We start from the raw sequence: 19,351 nt of genomic DNA on the forward strand, positions 1-19,351 counted from the left end.
ATAGATTGGAGAGCTCCCAGCCAAGGGAAGCTACTCTGGCAGCAGGCAGCTGCACAAGGAGGGCGTGAGGCGACGATGGTCTGCAGACACTTCGCTTGACGACTATGACTTTTCTCGAAACCGACACGCTTGGCCAAGAAAGGTAACGTAAAACTGTCCACTGCTTTAGTGGTTCAAATGCTTGATTTGCCAGCCGACTCATCAGAAGCTGGTTGTCAGTTTGACGAAGGGTGAAAGTCACATCACTTCACGGTCTCCCACAGATTTCAGCGAAGAATGGACAGAACTTTCGAGTTCATTATGACTGATACATTTCAAGATAGTCTGAAACATTTGTGGAAACATTTTCATAACAACGTACTTTTTCTCTTATTTCTTAAAGAGAAACTGCAAACACAAGTCGATCGATACATGCGGATATTTAAGACTAACAGGATATTGAGGAAAACAATCGCAGCTAAGAATTTCCTTGTAGTTTTGCTTTCAATCAGAGTGGTTATTGTTCCTTTCGCAGATTTTCGTTGCTGCTGTTGGAACCGGGAGAAATCTATTTCGAGGATTTCAGTGTTTATTTTTATCCTGATGGCTATGTCGACAGCAGTTCGCCACCGACTGTTAACAAGTATTGTTACACTGATCACTGTTATTTTAACTCCTCCTATTACTGAAGATCTAGCAGCCCACTTCCTCTTCTTCTGTCGATGCTTCCAGAAAGCAGATATTTATAGCAGGACAAAATCTACATGATTATTAGGAAGTTTAACAACTTTAAATTTCATTTTCACTTCCTGCTTAAACTCTCACACACATACATTTTATTTACATACACATATGTGCACTTTTGCACTTCTGTATGCATTGAATGGATCTACGTGATGTTGCTTAGAAGAAAATAATCATGAGCTTTAACCTTGTAGAATACAATTCTAACAAAGACATTATATTAATATAAACTAATTTATTTGATTCAATTTGGTATTTTTTTAAAATTCAGTTTCTCATGTGTGTGTGAAAATGTTGCTTTCAGAGAACAAAGGGGTCACTTGAAAGTTTGTTCAAAGTCTGTTGTATTTGTGCCAAAAGACATACAGTGGCCTATCTTAAAGGTATGTACTAGCCTTATGACCTTTCGTAAAGGTAAATGTTAGGTTTAGAACCTCACCTTTTTTTCCCCTCCCATCCACTCTTCCTTTTTTATTCATATTTCTTATTTTAAAAATTGTATATACTTCTATTTGTGCATGCATTTAATGCTGTAATTTTAGCGAGTAATGCAATTTTTTTTATGAGTGTATATGTACATTTATGTCAATGAGTGCAAGTGAATGTTTGTTTTTTATGTAATATGACCTGTGAGACATACTAACTGTTACTAAAAGCCAAATACAGCAAGAACTTGTCTTGACTGTTCCAGTTTCCAATGCAGAATGTCAAAGTCATTGAAGAGCACCAAGTGGGACTGCTGTCCAAGTGAGTGAATGGTGTCCAATGAAGTTGAATAGTGGATTCACAGAGATCATGATTTCATACAGGTTTTCCAAAATACCAAAAGTTTGTTTTCAAGTGACTGTGGCCTGTCGTCTCAGTTTTGTAGAAGATTCTGTTCTCGAAAAGATAAGTGAATATCCCTACCCCATTTAGGAAATCAGATGCAGGCATTCTGACAAGGACATATAAAAGGTTTTTAAAAAAATGGTGACATATTGTACTGTACCTATGATTATGTGCAACATGCTTTTCCATCAGCTGGAACCTTAAAAATATGAGCATGTCTATAGTGCATTGTCCCTATTGCTTCATTCTTCATTCTATGACTACCTTTGAAGCTTTTAAGGCTGGCCTTAAGACCTGCCTTTTTTATAAATAGCTCCAGTAGCTGGTGGTCTCCTCCTTTTCCCTACATCTCTTATCTTTTTTGTTTTTGTAGTTTGCAACTCTTCAGCTGTAATTGTTTCTCATTTTACTCTTTTGTTTAAGTGTATTGAGCTCATTGACAAGTGGGAACTATACTATATAAATTATATTTTATTGTATTATTATTATTAATACTACTACTTCTGTCAATGGTAATTTAAAAAACATTTAGCACTCTAATGAACCTACAAAAAAATGTGCAGCTAAGGAAAATAGACTTTTATGAAGACTGAAACTATGTCACAAATATCTGTCTCCCTCTATATATATATATCCGTTCTCTTCCTCTGCCTCTACTTTATCTGTCTATAGCTGACAAATTTGTAGGTGGTTTGAACACCTATTTACCATTCAATTCAGAAAGACTGATCTCTTAGGTGTCTGGACCACATTATTGACAGAGGTATAACTGCAACTGATGGCAACAAATATAGCAGAATACTTTATTTACCTGTTATAATGGGTAAATCTAAGTGTAGTATTTTTAGTTTGGCTATTTTACAGCACATTTACAGAGGTTAGCATGTTTTTGTCTTGCAAAATATTAGTTTACAGAATAATCATTTAACCCATGATTTGAAACACAGTCATTGATGTGACAGTGTAACAAAATTGGGGGTTTTTTTTTTTTGTCTTTTTGTTTATTTTCATTTTTTTATAATTGTTTTTTCCAGGATTGATAAGATTCTGAAAATCACTTCAGATCAATGTGTGGAAATGAAAAAGAACAACATTATTGCGCCCTTTGGTTTTAAAAAGGCAAGTATCTTAGTTCTCCTTAGCTTGAAACTGATTTTTTTAAATAGAAAGTCAGCTTCATGTAAATGAGAGGTTAAAAGGCATTAAATGGATTGAATGTTTTTGTGAATTATGCCATAACTTACTCAAAGTTAAATAGAAGTTTAATATTTTATAAACTAGAAAATGTGTAATTTACATGATATTTATTTGATCTTGGTTCATTTCTCTACTGTTCTGAGTAAATCTTCACCAACGGGGGAAAAAGATGTTTCAAACAGAACAGTTTTAATGTTTATATTTTAAAGGCACAACACCAAAACATCATATTAGCTCAGTCAAAACAAACCATTTAAATGCAGTATGATTCAAGGAAGATTAAAAAAAAAGACAATCTGGATGTTCCCCTTTGCAACTCATCTTTGTGTCTATGTGATCCATTTAAACAGTGCATAACACATTGTGGAAAATGCCTTTAGAGCAAATCAATAAGGGTCAACCCAGGTGAGAGATTAAGCAACCCAAGTAATGGAATCTACATTATATGAAACATTTCATAATGTCAAAGGTGATCAGTTTTCTTCAATCATTTAAGAGCAATGACAGTTCAGTCTGTATTTTAGCTTGAAATGCAGACGGCATATTCAGGACCAGTCTGGTAGTTTCGCCTTTTTGTCTCTTGAATTTAGCTGGCTGCCTTTTTTGTCTAAGCTATGCCACTTTTCAGGGCTTAGCAGACTATTTTTTCCGCCTAAACTATGCCACTCTGGATGATGCCCTCGGCCCTATTTGTCAAATTCACCGGGCCTCTACTCTTCCCCCTGCAGAACAGGCAGCTATGGTGAGGCTGATAATTATCATAACACACATCACAACTAACAGCATTGTGGTGTTAGTTTCACTAACAAAACTAAGAGCAAGACACTAAGAGTAAGATGATTACAGTAAGAGGTGGAGGCTTGTTTGTAGGCTTGTTTAGTTATCTGAGGAGATAATCTGCATCATCTCCTTCAGCAGAATTATTGTATGGAAATAAAACATAATTAAAATTTTAATTATACAGCATGCACTTGTGTCATATCAACAAAAGCTGTTGTTCTTCTGCTTTCTAAGGAAACTAGAATCAGTTTTCTTATTTTTATTTTATTCTGTTACTTAATTTTTTATTTAATTCTAATACTTTAAAGTATGCACTTTTCTGTAGTACAGTCAGTCTACGAATACTGAACAGTTTAATGTCTGCCCTTTTCTGCAACAGATCAGTGTCATTGTGCTGTCTCGCCGATCACGGGTCAAGTTCAACACTAGCTGGTGTGTATAATCTTTGTGTCAGTCAAAATACAACAATAGACCATGTTCCATGATGATGGTAGTGGTATTGTAGATATGCTGATCATCAAAATACAACAGCAGTGCATGTTATGTAACAGTGGTGATTGTAGATATTGCGGTAGTTATAAAAAAAAAAATTTCTTGTCAAAGGAACACATTAGACGTGCTTAGCTCAAAGGCAGGATTACTGTTTCATTCCACAGGCTTGAAGATTTGTATGAGAATATCCTACTGGAGACACAGGCTGACCGTATCACACCCCTTGCCACAAACCCTGGCCGCATCATGTTGACATCATCACGCCTCTACTTTCAGCCTTTCAACAACATTGACCGTGTTAGTAGTCGTATGATTCCTGTTTCTTTAATTTTTTTATCTCTCAGTATTTTACGTTTAGAAGAGGTGTGTGTGTGTGTGCGCATGCACCCCTGTTCACATGTGACAGATTGTAGCTCAAGAGACAGAAGCAAGCATGCAGGACATTAAAATCCAGACTCACAAACAAGGACTTTCAGAGATGTCGTTATTTTTGTTTGTGGTCTTATTCCATTGGCTGACATGCATTGAATGTAGACAGAGACTGTTCTTTCCCACAAAAGTAAAGATGTGAAAGGATAAAGGAGAGACTGCAGCCATATCTTATAGGGTTATTTCCATTTCTATCTCTAATGGATAATGTCATCTAGGAGCAATAGAGGCCGGCAGACAAGGGGAGAATACCCACAGTTGTGATGGGAATTGTTGATATAGCAACTAGCACTTCAAGCTTATGTCCCAGATTAAGTTATTTAGTGACTTCTCATCAGTAAGTGTACATAAGTGAGAAAAAAAAGAAAATGCGCAAATTTACCTGATTGGTAGACTATTAATTTTATGAATCACACACACGCACGTGTGCAGGTGCATAATTTGGTCAGAATGTTTTCATTTCTGTGGATGATTTGAATTATCTCTTGACAGTGGCCTGTCCTGAAAATCAGGATCAAAGATATCCGGCAGATCATTCTTCGTCGATTTCTTCTAAGACAGTTGGTAAGTCAGCCTGACCATGCAATGAATTTGATGTAGGATTTTTTTCAAATTATCAGTGTCATACAAACCAAGTATTTTTATCTCTATCATTCATTTTTATCAGGCTTCAGAGAATCATACGAGTCGTGGAAGCACAGCATTCCATTTTGTAAAATTCAGAAATTATGCTTGAGCTGTATATAGTGTCATTGTCATTACAATTATTTGCAGATTGACTTGTCTATTTTACAGTATGAGTATTATAAGTACTGTTTCACACAAGTAGTTAAATTTTACAGCCAAATGCTAGTTTTTATCACTAGTCACTTCAAAAGAAAATTTAAGCATTTATCAACAGAGTATTAAATATATTTAAAAAATAATAATACAGAGAGAAGGTGGGTGCCTGTGGTGTACCTATTGAGAATTAATCTTGTAGGGCGTGGAGATTGAGTGTTGTGACACTGCCCCTGTCACACACCTGTACCTGGCAATGAAGACTGAAGCAGACCGCAATGAGTTTTATGAAAAAATTACTCACCTTGAAGGTAGGGGGAGGCTGCCTTTTAGAAAATTGCTATTTTATTCTTAAGATAGATATTAATGTAACCATTGCTATGTTATGTAGCTGTATATATTGAAGGAGGTGAATGATGAACAAACGATGCCTCAGAATATCTTAAGAGACTTGCACAAACAGTAATTTTTCATTTAATGAACATGAGAAAGAAAGCAGGGCTTTATTGTAGATAACGGACCGTAATTGACTGCGCTAGGTTGACAGCATTTCTAATTATTGCTGTAGAGAACAGTTTATGTAGTTGTTGATTTAAGAATAATATTTAGAATGAGCTGCTGAAATCTCCAGGTGTTCAGAATGTATCAGTACATGTTAGTCATCTCTTATCAATCACTTACTTCATTACAACAAATTCAGAAAATATAAGCAAGTAGACAGAATCTGCTAAAATTTATTCTGACCTAGACAGCTATGAGTCTTGGCAGAAGTATTTCAGTTTGCGTCCTGATGCTTAACTACATCTTGAGGTGACGACTGTGTTCAGAACTACAGCTGGAAGAGAGGCGTCAGGAAGACATGACATTGAGATGGCAAAGTGGCATCACATCAAACTACGACTATCTGCTTTACCTCAACAGGTATTTTTGGCAGTTGAACAGGCCGCTTGGTACAGGCACGAGTTAGAGCTCTTTCTAGTTTCTAGCTTTTTAAAATATTTGTGGAAATATGCAAATTGCCAGGAGGAAAAACAGACTGATTTTCTGGTTTAATGTATCATTCCACAGCATGGCTGACCGAAGTTTCAATGATCTTACACAGTATCCTGTGATGCCATGGGTGGTTCAGGATTATCACAGTTCACAATTAGGTAGGAATATAAACACTTGTCATTGTTTCAATAATAGCAAATTATTTCATCTTTTGTAAATAATTTGGCCCATATAAACAGAAGAAAAAGTTACAAGCAGAAAATCTCAGCTGGTCATTTTCTGAGTTGAAAACTTTCAGCTATGTGTATTGTTCCCTTTAATCACAAATTCATGTGAAAATGAAAATACTGCAGTCAAACTTTAATGTGGAAGGAGCCTGCAAGTATGTGTGTACACATGCATATCGGTATGTTGTTATGCAATTGAATTGAATTGAATTGAATTGAATGCATACATGTATATATACACCTCTGCTTATGCTGATGCATCAGCTTAATATTTTATTTTATATGTTAATATTAATATTTGTGGTTCTGTCCTCTTATGGTCTCTTCAGATGGATTAATTTAGTCCAACATTTGGCTCTCATTTTATTTGTGGTTGTTTTGTTTTACAAAATAATGGTGTATACGAGTTGTACTTGGGTGAGGGTTTTTATTTTTTTATTTTTCAGATCTGGATGATGAAAGTACCTTCAGGGACCTCAGTAAGCCCATAGGTGCTCTCAATGAGGAGAGGCTGCAGAAAATCAAGGTTTGTGGCCCTTTGCTAATAAGTTAAGTGTCATACATTTATAACACATAGCAAACAAGTTAAGTGTCCGAGGGTCTGAGGACTTATTTGTCTGCATTTTCTGTGTTAATCAGGAGCGTCTGCCAGACCTGCCAGAACCCAAGTTTTTGTATGGATCACATTACTCCAATCCTGGATATGTCCTCTTCTTCCTTGCTAGGATCGGTAAGATGTTTAATAGCTAAATTCATGCGTTAATAATAATAAAGTAAGCTTCTATAGCGCCATATCCCAGCCCTGTGGTGGTGTTTCAAGGCTGCTCCCACTACTCTTCTGTCATAGAACAGATCACATAGGTGTCATCCAGCTTTCACTAGCATGTCAGGTCTATTAGTCCTTTGCAGATACTGACAATTCTCTGTCATGTCCTACTGCCAGTCATATAACATGCCTGTCTGAAGACAATGAAAAATTAATTTATTTGCCAAGGGAAATTGCATGACGAACATGTCTGGTCTGTGATCTTACTCATTCTCCATTAATATTTCTATGCTTTAGCTCCAGAATATGTGCTGTGTCTTCAGAATGGAAGGTTTGATCATCCAGACAGGATGTTCAACAGGTGAGACTTTTTAAGTGATAAAGTCTTTAGTTTTCTCAAGCAGAAAGAATGCTGCATGGCTCAGTTTTATTTCTAGCTTGTAGATTGTTGAACAATTTATTTTTCAGGCTATAATTTCTTCTGCATTGAAATATGAAGTCAAGTACTTCACACTGGACCTTTCGTGTCCTTGGTGAACTGGACATTTCTTTCTAGTTCACTTCTACTCCCCTACAGTATGTGTCACTAATCTGTTGCATTAATAATAATAAACACATTTATATAACACCTTTCTGCAGTATCAGCCAAACTCAAAGGCCACACAGCAGACCACTTGGGTGTGTAAAGGAGGCATTCATGCTTGATTCGTACCGATTGCTAGTGGCCGTGACATTGTGAGAGATTAAAGAGGAACTCTTTCTGCCTCCAGAAGATATGGGCTATGCACTGGTGTAGAGTTTGGGAGGGATGTTTACTCAATCACTGGCATTACTAATATTTCTTGTTTTAGTCTCCAGGGTTCATGGAACACGGGAGTTTATGGGGGAAGTAGAGAGGAACACAATGCTTTCATCAATATTATTTTTCCTGTTTCAGCATACAGGACACATGGACTAACTGTCTGACTGGGGCTTCTGACTTCAAGGAGCTGATTCCAGAATTTTATGCTGGCTCAGGAGAATTTCTAGTGCATAATGGAGTGAGTGGACTGGCTGCTAGATTTGCTGGGCGAGGAATTTCCCCAGTTTATGATTCTGCTGATTTACCATAAGTGTGTGTGTGTACATGTGTGCATGCAGGTAATATCTTTCAAGTTCTTTGTCAATTCTTTTTGCTCATCATCCACAAATTTAATTCAAATGCTCAAGATCACCTTCTTTGCCTTTAAATTCTGTCTTTTAGGTGATCAACTTTGGTTTTCGTAATGATGGCCGACCTGTAGGGGATGTGTCCTTACCACCATGGGCCTCAGGTGAGAACTCTTTAGCAAGCCAAATGCTTCTTGTTTTTTAACATGATGTATTAAGGTTTCCAGACACTAAACACTTGGCTGAACAGTTTACTAAATGCCATTGACAACATATCAATGTGGCTTTAATCAGGAATACCATGACAGGCCTAATCTTAATTTGCTGAGAATATGATGTGACTAGCCCATCAAGATTTGAGTAGCTCTTCAGAAGACTTGACCTGCCTGTTATAAGACTCTCCAGTTACAAGATGCATTAAGTCTTTCATCATGATGATTATATATTTTGTCAAGACACAATATTTAAATTGAGAAGGGCCTGATGTGTTGTGAATTCCTTCTGAATCTTTGATTTGCTGTCTTATCATCTCATTCTCCATTTCGGTTTCTGTATCATTGTTTTATCTCAGTCTGTTTTCTTTTTTTCTTTGTTCCATTTACTGTCAGTTCATCATGTTTGTCAGGTTTTGTCTGTTGGATTGAATCCTTATCACCTTCCCTCACCTACCTCTCTTGCACTTCAAATGGGAAGAAGTGGGGAGGAGTGTGAGTGTGTAAAAGATAGCAACATCATGTATGTTTTTTTATATATATGTGTATATGTTTTAATTATTTTTTTTCTTTTTGGTATTCGCTGACTAGATCCTAAAGACTTCATTTGCAAACTGCAAGAAGCACTGGAATCAGATTATGTGTCCCGCCACCTTCACCTCTGGATTGATCTGATCTTTGGCTACAAACAACATGGGGAAGCAGCAATGGAAGCTGACAATGGTAAAGTCGTTTCATCACAGAGATTTTGCACTGAATAACTAAGTGCCATACATACAAACATTCTATCTGCACCTGGCTTCACCATTCATGTGATTTCTACTCCTAATTTCACTTTCATGTGATTTCTGCTCTAATCTTCACCTTTTACCTGATCTCTGCTTCTGTTGATTTTGGGTTTCATAACTCCATTTAGCCGTGCGTTTTTTTTTAACATATTTTCTGAAAACAATGGGGAAAGTGTCTATGGAAAGGAAAAATGAACTGGAGTCAAAGCCTTCATGGCAGGCATTTGTAAAGCACAGAAAAATAAGCAATGTCTGATAGATTTATCCAAGGCATGTAACTATTTGTTCACACTTCAAGCAGTCTTTAGAAGGTTCTTATTCTCTTCTTGTGCTATTTCTAATCTTGATGAGGATGATGCTTATTATGTACAGTTTCTTTGCAAGATCAGAACTCATTGCACTCTATCAAGGCACTAATCTCCTGTCACTTTGTTAATCTTGTCTTCTTCTTCTATCACTCTTTTATGCATTAAACAGCTTCAGATAATTTCCTTGTATCTTGATTGCATCTCGATTGAAATTTTGATTGTATCTCAATTGTTCTTAAAACCACTTCAGCAATGAGGAGGAAGTATGAGTCTAGTTTTTTTGTTTTTATTTATTTTGTGGTTGTCAGAAAAGATTTAGAAGACCCTAATCACCAAGCATTCAGACTGTTGTCTTTTTCTTTGCAGTCTTTCATTATCTGACCTATGAAGGCTCAGTGGATTTGCAAAGGTCAGTATCTGGCAGACTCGCCTGTGGTCAGTTCATCAGAACATCAGGATATTTGTATCTGTAGTTGATTGCAGTTTGAAGCAATGTAGCTACACTATATTAGCAGCTTGAAGCAGTGTAGTTGTACTATATTAATGTAGCTACACTATATTAGCAGCTTAGTGCTATTTTGGCCCTACTGAGCAACACTTAGATTTCACTCTGTCTTTCATTCTGACCGCTAGTGAAACTTCATGGAGATTGTTTCTACATGTATTATAGAGGGGTGACCAGTAGCCCAGTCCTGATTTATATTTGGGCTTATGGTGCACATTGATGCATACCTACAGAAGCATCGCGATGAATGTGTTGGGTGGTTATTGGTTAGGTCTTTTGGTGCCAGTGAGCATAGACCTACAGCAGCATTGCAAAAAAGTGTGTCCAGAAAGGAGTATAAAAGGGCGGAGTGAAGCAGGATGATACAACAGTGGCAGAGATCTGAACAGTGACAACAGAATGAGGGAGGGACAGATGCTTTTTGGAGTCCCACCTGCACTTTGCCACTCATGACATAAGACTGAAAACTTGCTGTAGAGGGAATGTCGCCATGGCATTTTGCCAAGCTCATTCAGTGATTGGGGATTTTGCTGGATCTCCTCCTGCAACTGGTTGTGTGTGTGAGAGAGAAAGTTTTTTATTCCTGCAATATCCACTAAACCAGCGGTTCTCAACCTTTTACTTGTGGCGACCCCCCTGACGAACACCGGTACGTCCGCGACCCCCTTAGCCAGCTAGGTCGGTGGAAGAGCGGGGGGGAGCCTTAGCTAACCTCGAACGCCGCGTCGAGGAAATCAATGCAATTCAACAACGGAAGAACAAAGTTCGTATCTGCAAGAAGTATAACTGTTAATGAAATTTTACTAAAGCAAATTCTGCGGTGCTAATAAATATTATTTTATTGGACACTCACTTTGATTAATGAGAAGGTTGAGCCTGCTTGCTGTTGCATAGAGAAGCGAACCTGTGTGCGATGTTCGTACCCACTGCTATTCGCAGCTCAGCCTCTGCGTCCACACGATTTCTGTATTTCGACTTCAGTGCTGCCAATGCTGAAAATCCTTGCTCACACATATACGAAGTTGAAAATGGCAGAAGAACTTTCATTGCTTTCTCAGAAAGGAGAGGATATTCACCGTTGACGCTAATCCAGAATTTTGGAACTGGTGTTGTTTGAAGACCATTTTCAGGGATTGGTCACTCGAAAGGTCGATGAGCTGCTCTTCTTCTTGCGTGGACAACCCGCTTGTGCTAGGATTAGCCAGAAATGGATTACGAATCCAATCGTATTTAGTCACATCAATTTCAGCGAAATAATGCTGAAACCTTTCTTGCAGTCCGCTTAGATGGGCAATAATTACATTCTTCACCTGATCAAGATTCAAGTTAAAGTCAGCCTTGCACTTACACAAGCACGGAAACATATAAAAAATATTTTCTTGGCGTATCTTTTGCGTCCACAACGAAATTTTTCGGACGAAAGCATTCATCTTGTCAGTTGTTTGTAATATGGTGGTGTCTTTCCCTTGCAGAGAAGTATTCACAACGTTCAGCTTCTCAAATATGTCCGATAAATATGCCATTAGCAGCAGTCATCGGTCGTTCTTAAGCCCCCACCCCGCACTGTCTGGTCATGGCCTTCTGTCAGGGACCTATAGAGTACTAGGACTGAGCACGTGCGAGGGCGAAAGGGTGTGAATGATGGACGTTTCCTGAATGCGTGCCTTTTTTTTTTTTTTTTTTTAAAAAAAAAAGAGAGAGGTGTGACTGGAGAGGGAGAGGGGAGTCAGCGATGAGAGATTGGGGGAGACAGAGGGCAAAAGGCGAGAGGAGGGAGATTGGAGGCTTAATTGTTGAGAGGGGGATTGTGTTTTGAGTTTTGGAAGTGAGAAGTCACTGCATGCCGAGACAGTGTACTTGAATAGGGAGAAGAGATTTGGAGTTTGATCGCCCTCACCACTCGGTTACACAATGTAAACTAATTTCACTAATACCAGTATAAGAAACTTTTAAAAAATGACCACCTTCGCGACCACCTTGTAGGCACGTCGCGACCCCCCAGGGGGTCGCGCCCCACAGGTTGAGAACCGCTGCACTAAACCCTTACTACACAGTTTTAGATTAACAGATGATAAAACCATTCAAACAAAACTGTGTTGTGGCACTTTGACAGCAATAACTAATAGTGTACTGTCTAAGGCTTTCTCTCTCCACCCTAACCCCTGGATTTGAATGATTCTTTGAAACATAGAGGTAACTCTTTATATCAGGCATAACCTGCTTCTAACAGACATTAAAGTAAGCAAGTTAAGAGAGAGAAATTTCCGTTTTGTTATAAAATGAAAGATTGACACGAAAGGGCCTGCCTGATTTTTGTTGTTATGACTTTCTATCAACTGAAAGACAGGCAGTGTCATATCTTTCCAACAGAATCAAAGACCTAAACGAGAGGGCTTGCTTGGAAACTCAGATCATGGAGTTTGGACAGACACCAAAACAGCTTTTCACCTCTCCCCATCCCCAGCGTTTGACAAGTGGACCCATCCCACGACCCCTGGTGGCTCACAGCGTTTCATTGCACATTAAGCCTGAGGTGCAGGTGGTCAGCAATGTGCACCTGGAGGGCGGAGATGCTCCATCACTCATGCAGACAAACTTATCTGGTGAGCATGTACTCCCAAGCTTATCTTTATTTTATTGCAATTTTTTTCACTTTAGGGCCATTATAACTGAAGCATTTTGTGTGTGTGTTTTCTTTATCTTGTTGATACAAGTTTAATGTTTTATTATTATGTCTATAATATAGTTTGTTTCCTCAGGAGTAGATCATGCCAGCAGGCTTATCTGTGCGTAAATTATGATCCACAGAGCTACGTGATATGTGGTTGAGATCTGTTGGATCTAGATAGCAGCTGGATCTGGTTAGTTACACTAAACAACAGCTGGATCTGTGGTGCATTTACACTAAACAGTATTGAGATCTTTTGTGTGGTTATGCTAGACAACAGTAGCAACTTAGCAGTCTGTTTTCCAGTTCAGTAGCTTTATTAGACTGCAGCTGTATGTTTTTAGTAGAGTACTGCATCTCAAGTTCAGCAGCTGTTAGTTCTTAGTTAATTCTTTCTGAGTTCTTTACCATGTAAAAACTACACCATAATTTTATTGTAAGTGTAGATTACAACCTTTATTTAGTAAGGTCATAGGTCATTTTTGTTCCAGTGGATGTTGCTGATAAACAGGATGACAAAGAAGAAGGTACAGCTGTGAATTTTAAGAATTTTGACAGCCTAACACCACAGCTGGAGTATACACTTCACAAAAAGTTAGTAAACATTCAGCATACAGTTTATATCTGCATGGGAAAGACTGAAATTGTGTTGAGTCAGTAAGCAGTAGGAAGAACGTTAGAGGTGCTGAGATAGTTGCCACCTGCAAAAATCTCTTAAACTTTACCTTTTTCAAAAATTTCTTACCTGTTGAATTCTTTCCTCAGCAGGCATGGCCGCAGTACTGTCTTTGCTCACTTTCTCTCTATGTATATATTCTTCTCTGCTGCTGTTTGTAACCTTATTTTTGCCATCAGTTTTCTTGTGATAGTATTGGAAAGCAGTTGGCAGCATTACTAGTTACTTGTATTACATATTCTACCAGGTCTTCATTTGTCAAACATGTTTTTTGTTCCAGCATTGTAACAGCTGTTCATATGTCTGCAGATGAGAAGAACATCTTCTCAGTTTCTCACGGTAAGTTAACAATAAGCAGTGTACTCATGCTCAGCATTCAAATTCACTGTTAGGACAGGGGAACAGATCACAGAGACATGGTTGATATCATCATATTTGGCACCTGGCAGTCTGTAGACATCTTTGAGAAATATTCATTGCTATAGCACTGGAAAATAGATCATTGTGTCAGAACTAATGGGTATATTGGGCACTTCATATTGTGCAGATGGTCCTCTAAAGATGTTATCCACTAGAAGAACATTGAGTCCAAATTAATGGGTCATATTTGACATGGTTTGTTGTGTAGATGGTCTGCTAAAGATGTATTCACTAGAAGAACAGCGGCAGCTGAGGAGTGTCAACCTGTCCTCTATGGTGAGAATAAGCTTGCTTTCAGTCTTCCATCACTTCATACTTCTCCATTCTCTTTTACTTTCATAATTTATTCCATTATCTTGCATCTCTTCTATTGTCTTTTGATCCTGTAATGTATTATATTACAAGTATGATAAAAAAATTTATTATCCTGTGACATGCATGTATTATAAAATACATTATCTTATTATTCTGTGACATGTATTACGTGATCATAAAATGCACTTTGTTAGTCTGTTGCTATTTTTTAACTTTATCACTGGATTATTTCATTTTGTCTTACCCTTTATATTGGATAGCTATGATAATGGAAGCTGACATAATCACCAGAACGTTAGCTCACTTGTTCATTTGTCACTAAATTTTTTGGACCTGTGAACTTAGACAATCTTTCTGTGGCAGCCATTGTCTTCATGTGTGGTCATGCCAGACAACAAAACCATCATTGCTGGCAGTTGGGATAACAATGTGTAAGTATCACTGTATTACAACAGTCAGTTACCAGTCCTAAGAAGCTGTCCTCTGTAGTTGTAACTTGTCTGTGCACCATATTATAGTCCCAGAGGGAAGAAATGGAGAAAATAAGTAATATTGAAGTAAAAGCCATACCAGGGTGTAAGTGGTGCCTCTTTGCTCTCCAACAGTTATATAGCAATTATATAAAACTTGTTTTAAAATTATATAAAACTTGTTGAACTCTGAATATAACAGTTATTCATTTATAGCTTTTGACATGTTTGTAAAACTGAAAATTGATTTCTGTGCCAAACAATCCCAGGGACAAAGCATAGCCTTTATGCAAATTTCTTTCTGCTCAAGTATTTTTATATTCTTTAAGATTAATGCACAGTATTGTTAAGTAAAGTACCCAGAAATTTTGCTTTGAAAATATGTCTTGAATTTGTATTGTTTACAGTTATTTCTACAGCATAGAGTATGGCAGTGTGCAAGAAACTCTTCAGGCACATGACGATGCAGGTTTATACTTTTGCTTGTATATCATCATATGACCAGACTAGTGTGCATGTATGTGTGCTAGAATAAAGATTCCTATCTGTGGTTTATGATTATTATGATCATTATAAATATATATTTATGATCATTGGTTAAGCAGGAGCATAGCAAGAAGAAAGCATCCTTAAGAAGAAACCTCTCAGATGAAAGTTAGGAACTTGTCATTCAGAATGCCAGAGATAGGAGATACATTTGCGGAGTTCATAATATTTTATATTCATTTCTTATTCTAGACTATCTTACTGCGCTTTTCATGATAAAAATATTTTTCGTATAGAAGTCAAGTAATTATTTGCATAGTAGAATACATGGAAACCTAATTAAAATATATACTAATAAAATTCTCCTCTTGGCCTGTCTTTCATCTGTAGTATCTTGCATCATGTGGATGGAAAGGGTCCTCTATACAGCATCATGGGATGGAACTGTCAAGGTAAGCGAGACTAAGGTAAAAGGTCACCCTTAAGATCAAATGGTGAGTTAAATTATTGATTTTTAGAGTTTGTTCTCATGAAATTTTACTGGCATTGCAGTGAAGACTGCAACAATTTATCCCTTGAGTATTTGTGGATCATTTTCAGAATTATAAAGGGCTTAAAAGTTTTGTGTGCTTAAATTATAGTGATAATTGCATAGCTCTGCTAGCTTGAGCTTGAAAGTCCAGTATGGACCACTGCTAGGTTGATGAAACTCCAAGGTGCTAACAAAACTGATAATGCAGTATTAGTCTATGAAGGCATAAAATGCCCTTGTTTTAGGTAAACATGATCTTGTAACTTACCTTTGACCAATATTTGGTCAAAGTGGACTTCTCGTCAACCTTTTCTTTTTTTACTAAGTTCCAGAACATTGTAATGCTTTTTGTTTTTCTAAATAGTTATATTACTTTATTATATGCAATTAAATGGGTGCTTGTTGTTTATGCAGATGTGGCAGCTGGAAGAAGAGCAGGATTCAGTAACACACTCTGAATACCTAGTGAGTTATCTGTTATATGTTCAGAAAGACATAAAGTCTACAGATATAATGACAAAAATGTCCTTATTTCCTACAGTGCCCTCTTTAGTCTTATTAATAGAGCAATGCCTCATGTGTATGCTTGAAGCTCTGGCTTGGCTGTATCTTTTAGTTCATCAGTATTCAAATTGAGGCCAGTCTTTGGTTGCTTTTTCTGAAAAATATTAATTTTTTAAATTTATGAAGCATTTTTGTTACCAACTCATGACAGCTGTATGTTCTATTAATCTGCAAGCAATTATGAGTTCAACTTTGACTTAAATTAACCTTGAAAGTTTACTTGATAAATCTGTAAAGAATAAGTGTCCAGTGTACAGCTGCAATTCTATGGATAGGGCCAACTAGACCATGAAGATGGGGTGCTGTGCATGGACACCCAAGCATCCTGTCGGCGCTTGGTGACAGGGTCACGAGATGGCCATCTGGCTTTGTGGGACCTTGACCACTGCTACCTTGTCAGCAGCATCTCTTGTGAGTAAAGAGAGAAGGAAATGGTACATGCATTCATGTGTGTACATATGGGTGTGTGATCTAGAGACAGAAGAGAATAAAAAGAAGACAAGATTCAAATGGTGAAAGCAAACATGATAGTAGGGAACATGTTTAGAAAAATGCCACAAATAAATCACGAGTTTTCTTGTGTTGCAGTGCATGATGGGCCTATAAATGCTTGCTACATGTGCCTTGGTAAGTGCTTAGGCAGTTGCTGCATTTAATCTCAAAAACTAAGGTGAAAAGAGCTTGGTGACAGAACAGAACCATGAACTCTTGCAGTAAATATTTCCTTACAAATGCTGTAACTTGCATCCATGCAAGTGTCATAATGTGGGTACTACAGTTTTCATGTAGATTTTCATGTAGTTGCAACCCTGATGCACTGTTCTTCATGTGTGCATTGCAGAAAGTCGGCGTATTGTGACTTGTGGGGCAGATCGACTCCTAAAGGTCACAGACATGGACACAATGACAGAAATGTTTGCAAAGGATTTAACTCACCCAGTTCTGTGAGTAGATGCCAGGATGAGTGATACTCATACAGCGTTGCACATGACAAGCTAAAAGACTTTTTATATCAGATTATTTTTGTCTTAATGATTCTGAAGTTGCATATATATATAAAATGCTTATGGTGTTGTGGCAGTGATGTGCAAGTAGAAGACTGCACTATGCACAAGAAACACTGAAGTAGTCTACATTTGCCAACAATAAATTCCTCGTAAATGCCAGTTTATTGTATAGGTGCTCTAGGCTAGCATTAACGTTACTAAACCTGACTGTCATCTTTGCAAACCGTGTAACAGCTCATTTAACATGTAGCATCATTCTAACATCAGTTTTTTTTCTGGCAGCTGCATAGGTGCACTGGGAAGTCTGTTAGTAACAGGCAATGCAGCAGGTTTGCTACAGGTGTGGGATATGGATGTAGGTCAAGTGGTGGCACAGCTGGAAGCGCACAAAGGTAAGACATACAGCATTTGTGTCCATCCACAGATATCACACAGGCAGAAGGTTTCCTAAGGCTTATGTGCAGTTTAATGTTAACACTCACCTCAACTTCATACAGGGAAAGATTTATTAAATCCAAATATTGATTAACTGGCAGTGATCTACCTCAGATTATGGTGAGAGACAAAAAGGCAATCTCTAAAAAAAAAAAAAGAAAAAAAAGAAAAGAAAAATACACCTTTTTAAGGGAGAACCACAATTCCTAGCAGAAATCGCAAATATTTGTTTTGGTGAGAGTCAGAAGTGGCAAGTTAACAAGGTTTGACAGTGCATGACATGCTTAGTTAAGGAATTAAGTGCATATTTACTTGCAAATGGTGTGACCACCTTTTCATTCTGTTGTCCAGGTGGCATCACAAGCATCGACACAAGGGGAGTCCTACTGTCAGGAGGTGAAGACCGCTGCATCAGACTGTGGAAACCTGGACCTTGACTTTGACCGAGGTGGGGACAGCGGGATATGTGTCCTTGACCTTAAGATGCTGCATTGTCGCAGTGAGGAATGGAGTTCGAGGTGGCGGCATGTTGCTTTATGGCACATTTATAGTTTATTTGCATCTTGCATCCTTTTGGGATTTTTTTCCCCCAATGTCCATATTTCATTCTTTGCATGGATGCAAAATGTTACAAAACACTCCAGTGGTCTTTCATTCAACTGATCGACTGATTGCAATTGCACACTAAGAGAGGAACCAGCAGTGCATTTGTGCGGACGCAGCCAAATATTATTGTTATGCACATATTAGATGATGATGTAGTGGACATACTTTTGCCCTGCTCAAAATGATCACAAACTGTTGAGTATTGAAAAGTAGCCATTTCACAAGTTTGTATTTTTGTTAACTGCAGGGCAGGGGGAGGGTGAGAGAAGAGCTGGTGCTTGTGTAACACAAGAATGTGCATCACTCCAAAGCTTTGGAGAGCCACATATCAGCCATTGTTCTTGCTTGTCTGAAACATTCCTTAGCATCATTGTTAACGTTGTTTGTGTGTTCATTCCGTGCTTGCCAAAGATTTGCCACAATGTGGTATTTTTTACTGGATGGAACTTTGCTATAAGCAACATCAAGACTTATTTGCCGAGTGAAAACAGTGAGAGGTTTTAGGTCTCATCAGTAACAGAATAAAGTCAACAAATTAATATTTTCTGTACATTTTCAATTTCATGAAAAGTGTAGCCAGTTGTTTTTGGTCTGTCACAACAAGAGGAACTGCCCAAGATGACCTTACTTGTTGCAGTCCAGTAGACAGATGTCTGTACATGACCACTCTAAAATGCAAGGAATTTACAGGACACAAAATCCTCCTGATCAGTTATAAAGCAAAGGACTATCATTTGACTATGCTTACTAAATCTGTTCCATTTGCCTGTTTGAGGAAGTTGATATGATAATCTAGCACGAAGGTAGGATGGGAAACAAAATCCCTCATCAGCCACAAGCAACTATCAATCGACAAGCGATCCGATTATTACACGCGACAGTTTGTTACAGAGAGATAACTGATGCTTACCAATCTGGTTCAGACTCTTCCTGAGCCAAGTTTGTTTTATTAATATGTTGTACACGGTTGGCTCATCCCCTGCTAACTCCTT

At 37.8% G+C, this 19,351-nt stretch overlaps 1 protein-coding gene across 1 annotated transcript; it reads left to right on the forward strand.

The window, feature by feature from the left end:
- LOC112576627 (protein FAN-like) lies at positions 1 to 18,898 on the forward strand. Its single transcript, XM_025259228.1, has 32 exons — positions 1 to 142; positions 515 to 622; positions 1,028 to 1,106; positions 1,415 to 1,470; positions 2,589 to 2,673; positions 3,380 to 3,493; positions 3,911 to 3,963; positions 4,188 to 4,320; positions 4,945 to 5,016; positions 5,435 to 5,543; positions 6,060 to 6,153; positions 6,301 to 6,383; positions 6,899 to 6,978; positions 7,092 to 7,182; positions 7,516 to 7,579; positions 8,156 to 8,258; positions 8,462 to 8,531; positions 9,171 to 9,302; positions 10,042 to 10,084; positions 12,551 to 12,783; positions 13,340 to 13,442; positions 13,805 to 13,863; positions 14,153 to 14,220; positions 14,623 to 14,690; positions 15,137 to 15,198; positions 15,606 to 15,667; positions 16,162 to 16,212; positions 16,587 to 16,722; positions 16,900 to 16,938; positions 17,153 to 17,255; positions 17,601 to 17,710; positions 18,105 to 18,898. The coding sequence occupies exons 1-32, from the start codon at positions 105 to 107 to the stop codon at positions 18,188 to 18,190; spliced, it is 2,787 nt and encodes a 928-aa protein (XP_025115013.1). The 5' UTR covers positions 1 to 104; the 3' UTR covers positions 18,191 to 18,898.
- Positions 18,899 to 19,351: the final 453 nt, after the last annotated feature.

Source organism: Pomacea canaliculata, linkage group LG12, assembly GCF_003073045.1.
Source record: "Pomacea canaliculata isolate SZHN2017 linkage group LG12, ASM307304v1, whole genome shotgun sequence".
Classification (NCBI taxonomy): Eukaryota; Metazoa; Mollusca; class Gastropoda; order Architaenioglossa; family Ampullariidae; genus Pomacea; species Pomacea canaliculata.